General features: G+C 39.6%; 1 protein-coding gene across 3 annotated transcripts in view; it reads left to right on the forward strand.

Moving 5' to 3' along the window:
• LOC100553106 (bMERB domain-containing protein 1) overlaps positions 1-6,237 on the forward strand; it is a 34,179-nt gene extending 27,942 nt beyond the window's left edge. Inside the window, exons 4-7 of one of the 3 annotated variants that reach the window (XR_010002933.1) lie at positions 815-929; positions 1,857-1,930; positions 4,081-4,425; positions 5,827-5,967. Coding sequence is in view for 2 of the 3 variants with exons in the window: in XM_008104270.3 (XP_008102477.1) it covers positions 815-929; positions 1,857-1,930; positions 4,081-4,132; positions 5,827-5,950 (365 nt within the window). In the remaining variant the exon portion in view is untranslated. Of the gene's footprint in view, positions 1-814; positions 930-1,856; positions 1,931-4,080; positions 5,439-5,826 lie in introns of those variants that run through there. The other 2 variants (XM_008104270.3, XM_003217154.4) reach the window with 2 other exon arrangements.
• The last annotated feature ends 11,861 nt before the right edge of the window (positions 6,238-18,098 follow it).

Below are 18,098 nucleotides of genomic sequence, written 5' to 3' on the forward strand. Positions count from 1 at the left end.
AGTTTGGCGTGACTATAGTTTCAGTGAACTCTTGGCTGGAGTTAAACCAGATTATCGGGCAGGATAATCCGGATTATTTTCTGTTCTCACATTTTTTTGCCTTTTCTTGAAGCAAAGACATTTACTTTTACCAGGAACACTGAAATTAAATGTTCCTAGGTTCAGAATATCATTTAATAAATGTTTATCTTTACTCATTGTGTGTGGCCCTTTAAGAGGAGTCTGTGTTCTGACAATTGCTTTGCTTTTAATACAGGGCTGTTTTATATGTTATTTTCTGGTCTTGGCCACACATAAAATACAGTAATACCTTGTACTTTCTGAGGTACTGGAGACTGAGAAATGAAAATTATATACATCATATGCTCCTGCTTGGAATAAGCAGTTATGATAGAACCCCAAGGACTCTCTTTTCTTGTTCTGTTATGAAGGAGCCTCACAACAAAGACCATGCTGTGGGCATAATTTCCTAGCACCCCCCTCTGAAAAATGTTAGCTGGGCATTGCAAGGTTGCAAAGGTATGTTCGAGGGGCATCAGTGGACCCCCATCACTGAAGTTATGATGATGATGATGCAGGAAATTGGCCTGATGTCATAAAACACTATAAACCATTAAGGTTGAAACTACATTAAAATTCAACAATAACAGAAACGGTAAGGTAAGAACTTTCTGAGGAGAGGGTACTACTATTGGGACTGCAAAGACTATGTCTCTGAAAATCCTTTACCTCTGCTTAGACAAAGATAGTACCAATGTATTTATAACACAACAAATGTATTGCTGTTTATTTTTCCCTTCTTCCAACATTACAGAGAATAAAAAATCAAAAGAAGAGAAGAAACAAGAGGAGGAATTAGTGCAGCAAATTCACAAACTTGTAGAGACCCGTGATTTCCTTGTGGATGACGTGGAGTTTGAAAGGCTCAGGTACACATGAAAAACAGGAGATGGGGCAGCTTCCTATCTTAGAGCAAGTGTTGCAATGAGCTCACTGTTGCTGTTGTTTGAAATTTTTCGCTAAGAAATGGGTCAAGGGAACTGGCACTGAGCTTGCTGAGAGCGCTTCATACTGAGCAGAGAGATGAATCCAGCTTGCTTTAGGTTTCCAGCATCTGATCCATGCAGCTAGAGTGGGTTAATGCTAGAACATATGATCTTTTTTTATACTGCTGTGGGTCCCAACTCAAACTTTGTTTTATTTGTACTAAATATTCACAGGAGAAATTTAATTTTGCATAATTCAAGACTATGGTAATAATTTTGTATAGTAAATAAGATAACTGAGGCTTTTCCAGGAAAGTTGGCAAGAGGAAGTGTGTGAAAATAGATAGAGTGGAATGGTCAGGTAGGGCCCAATACACAGATACTTTGAAATATTGTAAAGAGTAAAAAAGAGTAAGTCTGAGACATAACTGAGCAAAAGGAATTGTGCATTAATTGTTCAACTAAATGTGAAAGGGGCCACAGTGGCACAATGGGTTAAACCCTTGTGCCAGCTGAATTGCGGACCTGAAGGTTGGTGGTTTAAATCCATGAGACAGGGTGAGCTCCCATCTGTCAGCCCTAGCTTCCCTTGCAAGGACATGAAAGAAGCCTCCCAAGCTATAATTGGGATAAATGGTGCAGGAAAATTATTTTTGAACTCCCGATCCAATAATTTCCCTTAGTACATGCCCAATAGCTGTGCTAGTCAGAGGATTCTGGAAGCTGTAGAGCAACAAAGTAACTTTTTTCTGAGCTTGACTCCATATACCTCGAATCCAATCTTCTCCCCATTTCTGTGGTTTGTAATCATGTTCATGCTATGATGCTGATTTCATAAATGGTACCACAATCACTTCCTTTCTTTGACAGAGAACGAGAAGAAGACAAGGAAATGGCTGAATTTTTGAAGAGCAAACTTTCTAAAACCTGCCTTCCAAAAGCAAGTAAGTACATGGAAATACCTCTTCCACTTTCTTGTGAGTGCTTTTGGACTGGTTGAGTGTATGCATGCTATACATTCAGTTTTTGACTTTCCTTCATGGAAATTTTAAACTGACATAATAGCACAAAAGGTGGTGGTCCCTACTGCACAACGGCATGCAATATCTGTTGCAGATTCACCATCAGCCCACAACAAAGCCATTCTTTTTATTAATGGGATTATATTACAGTGCTGCAACCTACCAGGTGCAATGATCCAGATTTATTTATTTATCATGTCACAAGTGAACTGTGGATGCAAGTTGTAATGTATTTGAAAACACAAAGTTTTAAAAACTTGGCATTATACTAAATGTCCTTTGACCAGTAGCTGGCTACTTGGAGTTGCTATGATTCAGATGATCCAGATGCTTCTATTCTGATAAACTGGTCAGGGGTGGAGAGATTATATATATATTTGCTTGCATTTTTTGGAATTGTAAAATGTTTTAAAAGATTAAAAAAAAAACAACAGAAAAAGCAGCACAGTGGAGGGCAGAGTTGCAACTGTCATCCAGAAGTGCAGCCATGAGACTTCACACTGCTAAAGTGTTGCAGTTGTGCAATGCTAGTAGCAGTGTGATAATGAAAGTCCATATATTCCAGGATAGTGGCATGATGTAATAAAGTCCACAGATTTAATAATCCATGAACACAGAGAACAAACTCCAAGACATATTCATCTTCTTTCTTCCCAAGAAAGAAAAATTCTGAAAGGAAAGGAGGAAGCCAGCCAGCCAGCCATTTATGATCCTTTCTGCAGATTTCTCAAAGCTACTTCATGTAATTTTTTAACAGCATGTCCAAGTACTACTGGTGTGTTTGTGTGTGTGTGTGTGTGTGTGTATGTATATGTGTGTATACACACACACACACACACACACACACATATACACATATATGTATATTATTTAGGGAATTTCTATGCTGCCTTTCTCCAGATGGACCCAAGGCAGCTCATAACATTGTTAAAACAACAACATAACAAAAACCATTCATTAAAACACCATAAAACCATGATTAAGATACAGGATGCTCCATCGCATCACATATACCAAAAAGGTCAACTGTAAGCTTTCAAATTTTTGTACAAGCATAAATCAGACAGAAGGGGTTGACAAATTATATTGGCCAACACACATTTCGGTGCCTCAAATGTTAGTCCTGTTTATGGATATATTTGACCTGCTGTTTCAAAAATGGCACCAGTTTCTACTTCTTGTTTTTGAGATACAGAACATATGCTACGTAGCACACTTGACTCTCTCACCCATAAAAAATCAGGATATTTTAACAAATGTTTAAATTAATATATTTTAAGCATGAATGAAACATATTAAATATTAAAAGTGTACTACATGAAAATCTACTTATTTATTTATTTATTTATTTATTTACAGCATTTATATTCCGCCCTTCTCACCCCGAAGGGGACTCAGGACGGATCACATATATGCAAACATTCAATGCCTTTTAACATAGAACAAAGACAAACAAACATAGGCTCCGAGCCGGGCCTCGAACTCATGACCTCCTGGTCAGAGTGATTCATTGCAGTGATTGATTGCAGCTGCTCTCCAGCCTGCGCCACAGCCCGAGAACTTATTTCATACCAAAAGCACAGATTTATGATGGAAGCTTTCTATTATAAATTCAACCAGATCTAAGAAACTAGAGCTGATGCGGTTTATCCAATGCAACCAGGAAGAGGCCTAAAAACCAAGAAATCAAGATTTTTTTTATTGGACTGTGTTATCTTTGCAAAACTGTGCTGGGATTTTTGGTGGCAAATGGTAATTTGTTGCTCTCATACAACCCTAAATCCGGTGATATTTCTAGCTAAAGTAGACCCTTGAAAAGAATAGGGCTGCTCAGTCACGCAACAGACTCAAATTCTGCTTATTTCCATTGCTTTATTCAGACACCCATTGTCTGTGAAATGGCCCTCAAAACATATGTGTATTGTTAATAATCCAGCTTGATTGCTCTGTTTTACAATGCACATTGAACTGAAATGGTGCTTAATGCCCTTATCTGCAGCACATTTGTGACTCATGCCGAGGTCCTATAGCAGCCACTGTTCCCATAGTGATAACGGATTGTTTCTTCACAGCTCCTGCAAAAGAAAAGAAGATGATGTCAAAAGGACAGCAAACCTCTACACCGTATGTAACAAAGACAGGCCTCACCCTCTTGAAGGAGTGCTGTGGCTTTACCTGCTCGGTCATGTAGGCTGGGGCTGGTGTCTACATCCCTCTTTTCAATACAAGGCACATTCATGGGTCAGCCCTGCCCACCTTCTGGTCAACTGGATTCATCAGATCATAGCAGATTCACAGAGCAGAGACAAGGGATTCATTTTGCAGACTACATGAAAATTAGAAGCCCATGTGGAAACCACCTGGTGCCCCAAGAGATGAATGCCCACTCCCTGCCTTTACAATCCACATGGCTTCGGGTAAGAAAAAAAATGAGAGAGATCACTAGACTACAGACAAAGTTCTGAGACTGCTGCCTTTCCCAGGGCAGTTCAATGGGGACCCCCATCCAGAATGCTGTCTGCAAGTAGGCTACTGGGAAGATTTAGAGGAATGGGAGTAAAATATTAGTGTCCAAGATCTTTCCCTCCCTCCTTCCCATTCTCTCCACATTGCTGGTGGATTAAATCTTTCTCTTATTTCCAGACAATCTGATAGCAGGGAGAATCAGCAGAACTATCTTCAGTCTTACTGCCCATTAATGGAGAATGTTGCACTTCCTAATTCCTCCCTTCATTAGCAGGTGACATACAAGCCGACACACTCCTGGAAAGTTACCTAGCAACTGTGGGGCTCTCTCACTGTACCGTATCATCTGCACAAAGCTTGCTTCCATGTGCAAAATGTCAGCAACTTACTTAGTGAATGCATTCTTCTTAGATTCCCACCCAGCAGTGAGCCTGTTCAAAGATCAAACCTTCATTCTTGTTCTGTTTACTACAAAGATAGGTGGCAAATCAAGGGCTGTTTCGCATCTGAAGGTTTTCCTACCCAGGTGGAAATGGACGAAAGGAGTCTACATGTACATTGTCATGTGTGAATGCACATTGTTATGCTTTGCTTGCTATGTGAGAATTATGCTACTGAGGCAAAATAGACACCTGTATGATCTTGATGTGCAATGAAAATCTTATAGAAGCAGGGCTGACCCATGAAACTTTGCTGCCTGAAGTGGAGCAACAGCAAATGTGTGCACAAATGCACTGCCATGTAAATCCATTTATTGCAGCATAAGAGGCCAAAAATGTCACAAGCATATCTTTCTATTTTCCCAGAAACAAAACATACAGCAATGACATATGAATAACGAACACATTACTGCCTTTATTACAATATTCAGATTCTGCCCAGTGGTAGGACCTGGCTTCCTACATACAAAGGAAAGAGCAAATATTAAGGACTGACAATAAATGATGCATTATTTAACCTCAAACCATCTCTCATGGCATAACCTATCTCTCTCTCTGGAGCCCCCAGATGGCGTAGTGGACTAAGTGACTTGAAGGTTGGGTTGCTGACCTGAAAGCTGCCAGGTTCAAATCCCACCTGGGGAGAGTGTGGATGAGCTCCCTCTATCAGCTCCAGCTCCATGTGGGGACATGAGAGAAGCCTCCCACAAGGATGGTAAAAACATCAAAACATCCGGGTGTCCCCTGGGCAACGTCCTTGCAGACGGCCAATTCTCTCACTCCAGAAGCAACTCCGGTTGCTCCTGACACGGAAAAAAAACAAACAAACCTATCTCTCTTTTGAAATTTCTGTGGAAATGTTTCTGTAGCATCTCCATACCCCCTTTTCAGTTATTTTTTTTTTGTTTTCAGAAAAGGGAAGCTACCACTGCGGCAATCTGTTTCTTACCTGTCTTTGCCTAGCAAACTTAGATTCTTCCACTCTGCAACCAAGGAGTTGGATATCTTCACACACTTCAGGTCTAAAGTGAAATGATAGAGAAATTGGATGCCTCAGGAAACAGGGCCTCTTACAGAATAATATTCTGTGTTTCTGCCAGCAATTTGTTTATAATGGCTGGAACAGAGAGAGGCAAAAGACTGTGTCCTGATCAGCTGGCTGGCTGTAAGGTTTGTGATACCAAGACTTTTCAGGGAAGAGCCAAACCTGAGATGGTCTTTTTAGCTGTCAAATTGAATTGAAGCTCTGAAGAATCCCTGTACATTCATGTCTTCATTTGAAATGTTGTGTGTAGATGAATAAACACAGAGACCTCTGCATTAGTATCATAGCCACATTTTCATTTCTTGTTTCCAACTTTATTGAATATCTTTTATGGGATTCCTGGGATGGATGATCTACTGTTGTTCTATTTTTGGAGATGGCTGAGGTAGCTGAGACTCCACCACTCGGAGATCATGACTAGGAAACTAGGGTCGTGCATTAGTCCAAAGAGCATCAACAAATCAGAATTGACTTGGATGTAATTATGATTTTGAGAACACCAGCCTTGCTACAAAATTAGATTCAAGCCCAGAGGGCTCTGTCGATCAAAGACTCAGATCAAGTAACTTGCATTAATGGCTTCACACTTCTGTTAGGAGGGAATGAAAATCACAGCTGCAAGAAGTGAATGACACAGTGGTCAAATGAGATGAATTGGAAGTGATTTGTATGAGATTAGGGGGAGAAGTAGAAAAACTGGTGTTGTGGATGCTAAAGAAAAACAGGATACAGGTTGCACACACACACACACACACACACACACATACCCCATCTACCTAAGAAAGCACCATATCAATGGTGCTTTTAAAAGTAAGTAAGCCTCGTATCAGGAAAATGTCCCTTCCAGGATCACTGACCCTTCTAATTCCTTACTGGTCTCCTTCTGGGAGACCTGTGATATAATTTTCTCAGAGCTTCACTTGGACTTTGTGGACTTTACTAGAAATGCTTTCTCTTACTCTGCCATCACTGCAAATATCCTTTCATTTCATTTCTGCTTTCAAAAATAACCTCTAACACCTAACTGAACCATTCTAGTTTCACACTTTTACACAACTTTACACAGCAGGTGAAGTAAGGTGTTGATCTGCTGGATTTCTTGTCTCCAAAGATGTGCACCAGTACAGACGGCGATCATTACTTTGCACACAAACATACAAATCTGCATTTAACATAAATCTTACTACAGTGATTCCTTTCCCTGATATATTCCTGTCTTTAAATTGTTCAGATACTGCCCAAGCCCACTATATTGGCTATGCAGAATGCAATGTCATGCCAAATGGTTTCACTCCCGAATTGAAGCCTTTTTAGTAGTTTAGATTGCAATTCTCATACCTCAGTTTCAACTACTTGGATAAAAAAAATGTCCTCTCCAGAATTTTTGTAGCTCCTCCAAGTGATTCTATGGTGATACTGCAAAAAAGGGGGATTACATTGATCACCAGCTTCATAGAACAGCCCAAAAAAGTGTATTTAAAAATTCTCAATCATTCCAAATCAGGACTGGCCTGCCATTAGGTGTTGTGAAATAATCATACTATGGTCCTCCTAAGTCCCGTGGCCATACTTCTCTGCTGGAAAATAGAGCTGTCTATGTCACATCCTGGGTTCCCTAAACTAGTTTCCCACTCAGGAGTGGTGAAACAGGCCTATTCCATTCCTTCCTGATGAAGTAACATTCAACTGCCAGCCCAACTGGATCTTTTATGTGGAATTGGGAAGTGCTGCCATCTTGTTCTTTGCCTCAGATCTTAAAATGTCTGGGGCAAGCGGCACTCCAAAAATATTCCAGTTGTAATTGTGGTAATGCAGTCTCCTGAGCACCAAAAGAATGCTGTCAGCTCTTCAGGTCAATAATTTCTGGCAGAGTCACACCTAAACATGTTTTCATCCCTACATGCTGGGAATTGAGTTATGGAAAGTGTAACGATCACTAAATCATTGAACTTACAAAATCTCCAAATATGGAAGCAAGCTTTCAGATGTCTGGAAAAAAATATACCTAGTTTGAATATCCTGGTAAGTAATCCAGCCCAAACGTTTGAAATGGAGTCAAGAAATTTACCTGAAATACAAGAAGGAGGAATGATGCCTTGCATATGTTGTCTCATTGTCCAGAAATCCAAGGGGACCTCTCCTGTAGTTTTTTAAAATGTGATTTCTAAAAAAAAATTCCAAAAACTAAGTGCATGAATGAAACATTCTAAAACTTGGGAGGCTTGCAATCATAAATGTGTCCTACAAGTGTCCCAAGTTTCAAACTGATAGCCATAAAATGATAGAGAAACAAGCCTCTGAAGTTCCCCCATTACTACCAATGGAACAAAACAGAAATGAAACAAAATTTCAAAAATTCTGATTCAAAATGCCCTTCCTTCATTTAAAAAAAATATTTTCTAAACAAAGCGGGCCATTCAAATATTGAAATGAAATTCAAAACAGATTTCTGCCATTTTGCACACCTTTAATAAAGACAGATAGCATTCTCAATATCCTTTTCCTGACCCAGGCAGGACAAAGACTCATCTGAGACCTTGAAAACAAGAGATGAAGCAACAGTCAAGCATTGTGCTATGAAACCCATAGTAAACATGCCAAGTATTCACAACACATTTGCCCCACAAACCCATCCATAGATTGCCATGCGATTTTGCTGCTTTTTGTGAGAGAAGAATAAGTGGACATCCTCTATTTAGTCTTTCGCCCCACTCAACAAATGAACAAAATTCTGTGTTATTCACATATCTTCTCCAAACAGACTGAGATTCAATGGGCCCATTCTGACATCATCAATTGAACAATCAATTACCATCTGTCCCCTCGGATAATTTGCATGTTTCGTTTCAGCTGGTTGGAAAAGATCTGAGTCACCAACAGCCCTGGCATTCAGGATAATAATGAAATAGGGGGTTATTTGTCATTTGCAAACGATTCCAGTACTTCTGTAACAAAAATCAGTCTGGTTTAAATAACCAAGATCTATTAAATTTGATTACATTTAACCCTCACAACCTTGCCGAATGTTAGGAGTAAACAGTATGAACACTGCCTAAAATCCAAAAAGGTTTGCCACCATTTCAATTCCTTGTCACTAATTGAAAATTAAAGCTCAGAGTCATGCCCCTTGCCCTGCACCTCAGTAGTCAGTAAGAGCCAGGGTTGATGAAGATCATAGAGAACACTGATAGCACTTCCAAGATTTTCTGGTGCAGACATCATAGGAAATTGCTGGTACACGTGTAAGAGTAAACCTTTGACTTCAAGATGGCTTGCAAAGTCTGAGAAATGTATATGTGCCCTGCTCTGTGACAAGGATGAGTATTTATTATTTATTTATTTGCAGCATTTATATTCTGCCCTTCTCATCCCGAAAGGGACTCAGGGCGGATCACATTACACATATAGGCAAACATTCAATGCCTTTTAACATAGAACAAAGACAAGACAAACATAGGCTCCGGGCGGGCCTCGAACTCATGACCTCCTGGTCAGAGTGATTCATTGCAGCTGGTTGCAGCTGGCTTGCTCTCCCGCCTGCACCACAGCCCGAGTATGACTTGCATCACCTTTTAGCAGAACAGCCTTAGGAGCTGTGTACTGTGAATCTTCCGCTGGGAGAAAATGTATTAATTGCCATTCCATCCCCACATGCTGCTTGTTCAACAACAAAGTACATTGGAATACATGTTGTCAGGTTTGTGATTTAGCCAATAAGCAATATTTCAAAATATTGTGGTTTGTGAGGCTTTCTTTAAGTAAGAGGAAAAACAAACTGTGGGAGTATTTCACCACTTCTTCAATTTCTCTGCCATTAAAACAAAACAGACAAAACAATCATCTCAATTTACAGCTTTCAAAGATTGCCAATGTAAAATTTCTCTCAGGCAGTTGTCACCAATGATGCCCTGACATAGTGACAACAGCCTGGAAAGAACTGGCAAATGTCTGTTCAATAGTACCATGGGATTATATATTATATTATATATGATATTATAGTAGATCCTAATGCACCCTTTTCAGGATCTCAAGAATTAGAACAAGTTCCCCATACCGGCCTTAACATTTCCATATATAAACTAAAAATATCAAGATGATCTGCTGCCTTTTTCTCATTTTTTTACATGACATGCACAGATGGAGAGTAAAAATACAAAAAAATCACACAGACCCAGGCTCCTTCTACACTGCCAAATAAAATTCAGATTATCTGGATTATATGGTAGTGTAGACCCATATAATCCAGTTCAAAGCTGATAATGTGAATTAGCGTCTTTGATAACCTGGTTTATATGACAGTGTAGAAGGAGCCCAGAATCTTGAATCTGAGACAGCTGTTCCACATTGTATTAATTTCAGGCCATAAATCTCTTTGTGATTTATACTAGCCTATCTGGAGATTATGCAAATGAATTTCTTTTTAGCTATTGTATGAAGGGATATCCATTACCTTCCAGCACAATGATTTCCACCTGCTGGTGAAAGGACACCAGATAACCTCAGGATTTAGTTCCATCCTTAACCTGAACAGTCATTGATTGACTAGAGGATGCATGGAGAGAGTAACCTCATAAACCTCTTGTATAAATACATAGGTGGAATTTTACAGTCCATCAGGGTCAAACAAGATCCTAGCCTCACGTTGCTTAATAGTGTGGTTGACATTTTAGGATCCAGAATTGGGAAAGAGTTAAATGGTGGACTCACTTACACCACAGCTTTCAGAATTCCTGGCAAATTCTGGAAATCATAATTTTAAAAACTTTCCCAAGCCCTGTATCTCAGAAGGTTTTTTTTTTGAAGTTATCTTAGAATGTGTACTGCGCCACCTCAATAAGGAAGGAGAGATGGAAAGAGAACAAAAGTGAGAATGGATCACTTCTGAAACACTTTTCTCACAGACTTGGTGGTTGGCTATGACACAGGCCCCCAAATACTGTTCTCTGGCTTAAGACATCCCTGTTTTCCTGCCACTAAGTGTTCAAGGCTGAATGGTGAAATCGATGGGTCTTTAATCTAATCCTCCTATATCTCATGTCATAAATCAATCAACAACATGCACCCAGGATCACAACACAGGTTAGCTAGAAGTCAAGAATATCATGTGCAGTCTTACTCTAGAGATGCAAAGCATGCCAAAGAATAGTACTCCAGAACTATATAATAAAGTATAAAGTAAAGTATATGGATCATGTCCCATATACATATCAGTAGATCACCCTCCTCCCCAACCCATGACATCCCCTCCGACCTTTTGAAAATGTCACTCAGAGAATCCATGGATGCTGCTATTGAAAGGGTCTCCTGTGGTAAGTTCTTCACATAAAAATAGAGAGAAGTTCCTTCTTGGAGCAGAGTCCTTTCATGCACAGAAGTATGGTCCTGAATTCAGCCACTCAACAAGCACACCACCTCCCCATTCTCACCCATGAACTTATCCTTATGTAGTACAAGGGTACAGAAATACTATTGAATATTTATACCTAAGTATGATTAAGCGTGTAAACATCCCCCTCTTTCTTTCTCCCTCCCACCCTCTTCCCCCGGGAACAGTTTACTACTCTTACTATGCTTATTATAGTTGTTCAATCATGAGGATAATCTTATTTAATTCCTTATATTTATCTTTCCCCTTTATTCTGGAAATGTGGCCCTTCCATTTTGCCTCCCAGGTATTTTTTTTTTATTTAGCCCATCCTATAGTAACTTTTCCTTTCACTAATATAGTCTTGACGTAGGTATTGTCTTGTTTACTAAGATTGTTTCATAATTTTTGAGTTGTTTTTGATTTGTTTATGTATTGTTGTCAGCATTGAATTATTGCCATTGCTTATTTTGTTGTAAGCAGCCTTGAGCCCCTTCAGAGAGATAGGGCAGGTTATAAATAAAGTTTCATTCATTCATTCATTTATATATGCTCAACCTTAAGCTCATTACTTTAAATGAAGACTGCCAAATTCACTGGGACTTGCTTTCAGTAAAGTATGCATGCAGAAGCTGCAATCTAATGTAATCTTTCTTGGGAAGAAGGTGGAACTTACTCCTGAGCAACATGCATAGATAAGCTTGAATTTTCCATAAAGGAACATGTATGTGTCCAAGTACTGGACCAGAAACAATGGCCATCAAATAAGGCTTACTTTTTTTATTTTTGCATGAGCTTTTGTAGATACAAACCCACTTCTTCCACAAAAGGTCATGGGAAAATTAAAACCAGTTAGTCCTAAAGGTGCTGCCATGTTTCTTTCATTTTTTTTCTCTCCCCCTCTCCCTTCCTTCCTTTTTTTATACTGCAAGAGACCAAGGCAGCTACTTCTTTGGAAAACAGTCATCAAATATAACCCTTTCCCCTTTTCAGTTTAAAATGTTCAGTTCTGGGAGTTCCTGTTCAAGGTAGTAGAGATGTTTCTATTAAAATTCGATCTACGCTCATGACTAACAAGTCCCACTGAAGTGAGCATGACTAAGACAAGATCCAACCCATTATATGTTCCTGTGCAGACTCAAGCCCTGCAGGAAAATGGGATTCTGGTAATTATCAATTTGTTGCCAAAGACAGCTAAATGTCAAGGCCATTAATGGACTTGGGGTACAAAAGAGATCAGTACAAATAACCAAGAGCCCCAACACTGTGTGTGCAAATGTACATCCTTTGGGAGCAGCTGCAATGACATCCCAATGGCCCTTTTTGAATAGGCTTAAAATTGAAAAATGGCTTGTGCAAAGCAGTCTCACAGATGAGTCACCATAAGTCACCAAGTGCCTTGTCATTATCTGTGGGCAGCAGCAGACAGCAACACTATCACCACAATAACTCTTAATGCCTTTTCGCATCTCATCAAGGAAATAAAACAGACCAGGAAAGAGGATTAGTTGAACTTGTGCATCGAATGCTCAGGTGAGATTCAGAGGAGTAGTAATTTCTCAGAGGGGACTGTCTACACTTGGAATCAGTGGCTGTGGTAGAGCATTGCCTGCTTGGGATTTATTTTGTGGGTCACAAAAATGTATACATGGATCTCAACCTATATATAGTTATCCTGCCATGCCCTTGGTTCATAGGGATCACTACTGGGGCCACTACAATGTGGACAGACCAGGTTGCATAGGATCTGCCCCATGAGAAAAGAAATATCCATTTTCCATGACTGTTTCCAAATGCTGACGACTGGTCACACCTCAGTTAAAAGCATGACCAGTCACTAAAAATCCAATTCCATAAATGACTCACTTGTACTATAACAACACACTATAAAACCCTATCATGATGGGACTGCTTTCCAAAGATTACCTTCTCTTTCACTTTTTTTTTTTTTTGCCTGAATCCTCACTGTTGGGAAAACGTTCAGAGTAACAAAAATACAAGTGAACAATGAGCTGGAACATTTGGAAGAGCAGCAAAAAGCTGACCATTATTTGAACTGGTATCATGCATGCCTGAAAGGCATGTATGCCTTCATTGTAGCAGGTTGCAGTTCAGATTCCCTGGAGACTCTTTGAGGTTTTCCATAAAATCAAAGTTGAGGCTTGTCTAGGAGAGGTTGCCTTTCTTGTATTCACCTGGTTGAAGATGATTAACAGGAGCAAGGTGACAGTATGATCATGCCAGGTTCAAAGGCATCCCATCTTCAGTTTCCCCCCACTTTTGAGCAGCATGACCCCACTGAATATTCGCTGAGCAAAACAAAAAATATATATTCCAGCCAATGCTTGGATGCCTTGCAACAGCACCACCATGTGGCATTTCATGGATAGAACACAACTCAGCGAGATACCATCATCTTGTTGTTGTTATTGTCCTCAAGATAGTTAGTTATGGTTTATTATGGTGGACCTATCACTGGGAATTTTTGGCAGAATGAGTTCAGAGGGTATTTGCCCTTACCTTCCTCTTGAGATAATTTGACTTGCCTAAGGTCACCCAGTGTGTTTCCATGGTGGATGGGGATTTGAATGCAAACTATGTACTATACCACAGTAGTTCTTCTCACCATCCTTATCTTGGAGTAATTTCTGTATCTTGTGTAGGTAGAACCATGCTGAGGACTAGATTGTCATGTGAAATGAGCGACAAGGGATTTGTCTCATTAATGCTGTGTCAAACGAGCATCACTTGCTGAAATTGCCTCTTCCACACAGCCATGAAAGAGAAAGGAGCCCGGTCCTTATTTCAAATGGCAATCCTAACTAGGGACCAAGCCAGACAAATGAACTCTATCTAACTTCCTAAACTGTAATAATAAAGTAAATAATTAGTCATGTGTAAACATTTAGCCTTTCACTAAATGCACACAGTGCATATGTATGTGAGGGAGTTGCTAAATGAATTGCCAGATCCTGTCTCAGATAGAAACAGACATGTATAGAGTGGGTTCAGACTGCTAATATGCTACACCAGATCTCTTTGTTCTGGATGTGATGGTGATTGGGATGACCACCAAACTCTTACTTCAGTGGTTCTCAACCTGGGGTCCCCAGATGTTTTTGGCCTACAACTCCCAGAAGACCCAGTCAGTTTACCAGCTATTAGGATTTCTGGGAGTTGAAGGCCAAAAACATCTGGGGACCCGAGGGTGAGAACCACTGACTTACTTGTTCAGCTCCCCCTGTATCAATGAGATAGTTTTTGAAAGTTGTGCTTTTGAATACAACTCCCAAGCCAGCAACCCAGAAAGAGAGTAGAAACCTCAGTCTTTTACTCCAGCCTCCTTCATTCTGTGATCATTACAGAACTTTGTTAGCAATTAAATTCACTCACAAGGAGATCTTGGAAATTTCTTTAGTGCTAGGTTACTACTATACAACAAAGTTACAAATGAAGAATATGCAGGCAACTTCACAGTTCAATATCCCCCAAAAGCCCTACCCCCTCAACTCCCAAAAAGTTCATCTGTCCAACTTTCAGGTCTTCCAGTCTGAGCCGGCTGTTCTTATTAGGCTCTTTCCCATACAGGTCTCCCAGATGTTTTCACTCTGTTTTCATTGCTCAACCTTGGCTGTGAATTTATGGCATGGAGGTGTTCTTGTGTCTTGAACACACCAGATACAGACTCCATGACATTCTGCAAAAACATAGCTGAGGACCCTGGGCCAAGGTGTGTAGCTATAGGGTGGGCAAAATTAGTACATTGTCCCCTAAGTATTCTGCCTCTCCCAGATGACACTTTATTTAAATCCCCAAATTTCTAATATTGCAGCAACTTAACATTTCACCAAGCATTTAGAAATATAGTTTAGGTATCCAAAGAAAAGAAAGCAGGTAAATTGCCAAGTCAGAAGAGTTCCGGATGTGAACAGTTATCAGTGTTTCACTCTCTACAATGCTAGAAATTGGGAGACTAAAGGGTAATTTCATTAGAGGGCAGACATTTTATTGTCTCCATAGAATTTTGTTCTCTACTGCTACACTTTTGTACTGACTTCTCATAGATAAAATCCCCATGCCTTCATATAGTTAAAGTTTCTTGGGATTAATCCCTTTGCCAACACTGTATACATAGTTACCCAACACAGAAAAGTCAATATTCACTAGCTATTCCAAATGTCAGAAATATTTCATTAGAAAAAAGCCAGTGTTCAGTGAGGAAAAGTGAATATTCTTCGAATTGGAGCTATGCAATAGCTACCAGTGCATTAATGCTTCCTTCAGATAATACCATTGGTTTATTTTCTCTAGAAACATGTCTGGACACATGTTTGGGAAGTTTTGGGAAGTTTATTTCAAAATGTAACTTTTCCAAACTCTGCACAAATGATGCCTTCAAAATTAAGGTCATTTACTCTCCCCATCCCTCATCGTCTGCCTTCTGTGATATTATTCCTGATCAAGAAACCATGAGATTTCAAAAACATAGACATTTTTGTGCTTGCTTGATGGATCTAATCCATGTAGTACACAAAATGGATGAGAAGTTTTCTTGGATACAAAATGGATGAGAAGTTTTCTGATGCTACTGTGCATTATCTTGTATTATTTTGATGTGTTTGTACTCATTTGAGGCACTGAATGTTTGCCTTTTCATTTTGTGTCTGTAAATTGCCCTGAGTCGCTTCGGGGAGAGAGGGCAGTCTAGAAATAAAGTTTTTATTATTTTTTTTTTATTATTATGAGCAACATTTGCTTTAAGAATAAACTAGCTTGCAGACTATGTCAAAGGCAACTGTTGCCATAAAACAGAATTATCTAGAAAATCAGATGGAACATGGAAAAAACTATCAACAAACCCAGTTATTAGCCAGCAGGTCTAAACACTGAGCAACTCTGGAGAATAAAGATGAAGGGTTGACGAAAGGATATCCTTTGGTGTTCTTAGCACAATGGAGGAGCTGGAGGCTAATTATTCCAGTATCCTTTCTTCTCATATCATTTTCTTGAATTTCATTTTGCAGCAAAGGTCATAGAAGACAACGTCTTCCTCTACTTGTAGTTTAATCATCCAAAGGCCAATACGATTGCTCAAAAATTACTCACATTCACAGACAAATGAGTCTGAAAATCAAATTACATGGAAGAGTACACACTATAAAAGCCAGACTTAAGGGGGAGTAGGGAAGAGACTGGTTTAAGCCTATCTTAAATTAGAGATCTGGGGAGGGCTGTTCCCTTTTCCATAAGACATCCCACAGCATTTACTGTTTGTGGAAAGTAAGGGGAAAGATCAGAAGATCAGCATTTGTTACTTTCATTAAGGAACCTCTACTTTTTCTCTGTATTTGAAAAATAAATCAAAGCCATCCAACCTTCTGTCCAGTAGACCCAGCCTTGAAACAAATTTATCTACTGTGATGCCAAAAACCCAATAGTACAGCAAGCACTTGGTACTCACTGGGGCTTGGTTCCAGAAACCCTGTGGATACCAACTTTAGGCTTCCCTTCCCCCTTCTTCACAGTCTAGAGCTTTTAGGTCATAGAACACTAAGGTGTAAAAATAACTATTTATTCAATAAAAAACAGTTCAGTTTGTTCTATTCTGTCTGCAGAATTTAAATCTTTTTCCTTGACATTTTGGAGTCATATGAAAGTAACAATACAGCATTCAGAAAACACATACACAGACTAATACATACAGTGCACAGCCTTCACTCACATTGTTACTGAGGCTAATGTACAAGATTGGCAGAAGCTTCTGCGACTACTAAATCTTTGGTTGTGGTGGACACCAAACAAACCCAGTCCTCATCAATGCTGATTTTAATTACTTAATTCTGTGTGTAGCTTTTTAATCTTAACCATGTATTTGGCTTGGAAAACACCCATTGGATTCAGCCTCTGTTTGAACCCCTAACACTGCCCCCCCCCCCCCCCTGGCTACAGGCCTGTCAATATTTGCTTGAGATAGTGCTTGAAGTTCTGGAGGGACTCTAATTTTTTTCCGTCTCATAGACTTAGCATGGGGATTTGGTTAACCAGTTAAAATTCATGAGTAAACCAGGTTTTTTTTAACCTGAAAAATTTTGGATGGGGGGGTTGAACCCCTAACCCCCTCCCACCCCCCGGCTACAGGCCTGCAGGACACACAACTATTAAAGCTGTTCCTATTTGGAGAGAGTCAACATTGTGTTGTGGCTTCAACATTGGACTATGACTCTAGAGACCGGCACTCAAATTTGTGCTTGGCCATGAAAACCCACAGGATGACCTTGGGAAAGTCACGGTCTCTCAGTTGAAAGGAAGGCAAAAGCATTCTCCTATAAACAAATCTTGCTAAGAAAACCCCATGATGGTAAACTGTGCGATAAGGCAAATTTATAAACGTGAAGGCATGCAAACATTTAGAGAAAGAACAAATGCATACCTATCTATCCACATGTATGGATAAGTGAAAAAAGAAAAGTGTAGAATAAATTTCCTCTATAAGAAAGAAGGGCTACCAAGTTATTGCTGGTGGCCACAATTGAATGGCTTCAATGTATTTCCAATACTGAAGCAGAGTACCTGATCATCTGAGACATGTGATACTAATGCCAAGCAAACTTGTGTTACATCCATCGCCAGGAAAAGATTCCTCCACATCTCACAACACAGAATTTTACTCAATTATTTTGTAATCTGTTTCTCAACCCAAAGTAGCAAATGAGCCACAAAGTTTAGCTTTGAATGAAAGAGAAAAGAAAAAGTAATTGTGTGTGGATGGGGGGA

This window comes from Anolis carolinensis, chromosome 2 (assembly GCF_035594765.1).
Source record: "Anolis carolinensis isolate JA03-04 chromosome 2, rAnoCar3.1.pri, whole genome shotgun sequence".
Lineage (NCBI taxonomy): Eukaryota > Metazoa > Chordata > Lepidosauria > Squamata > Dactyloidae > Anolis > Anolis carolinensis.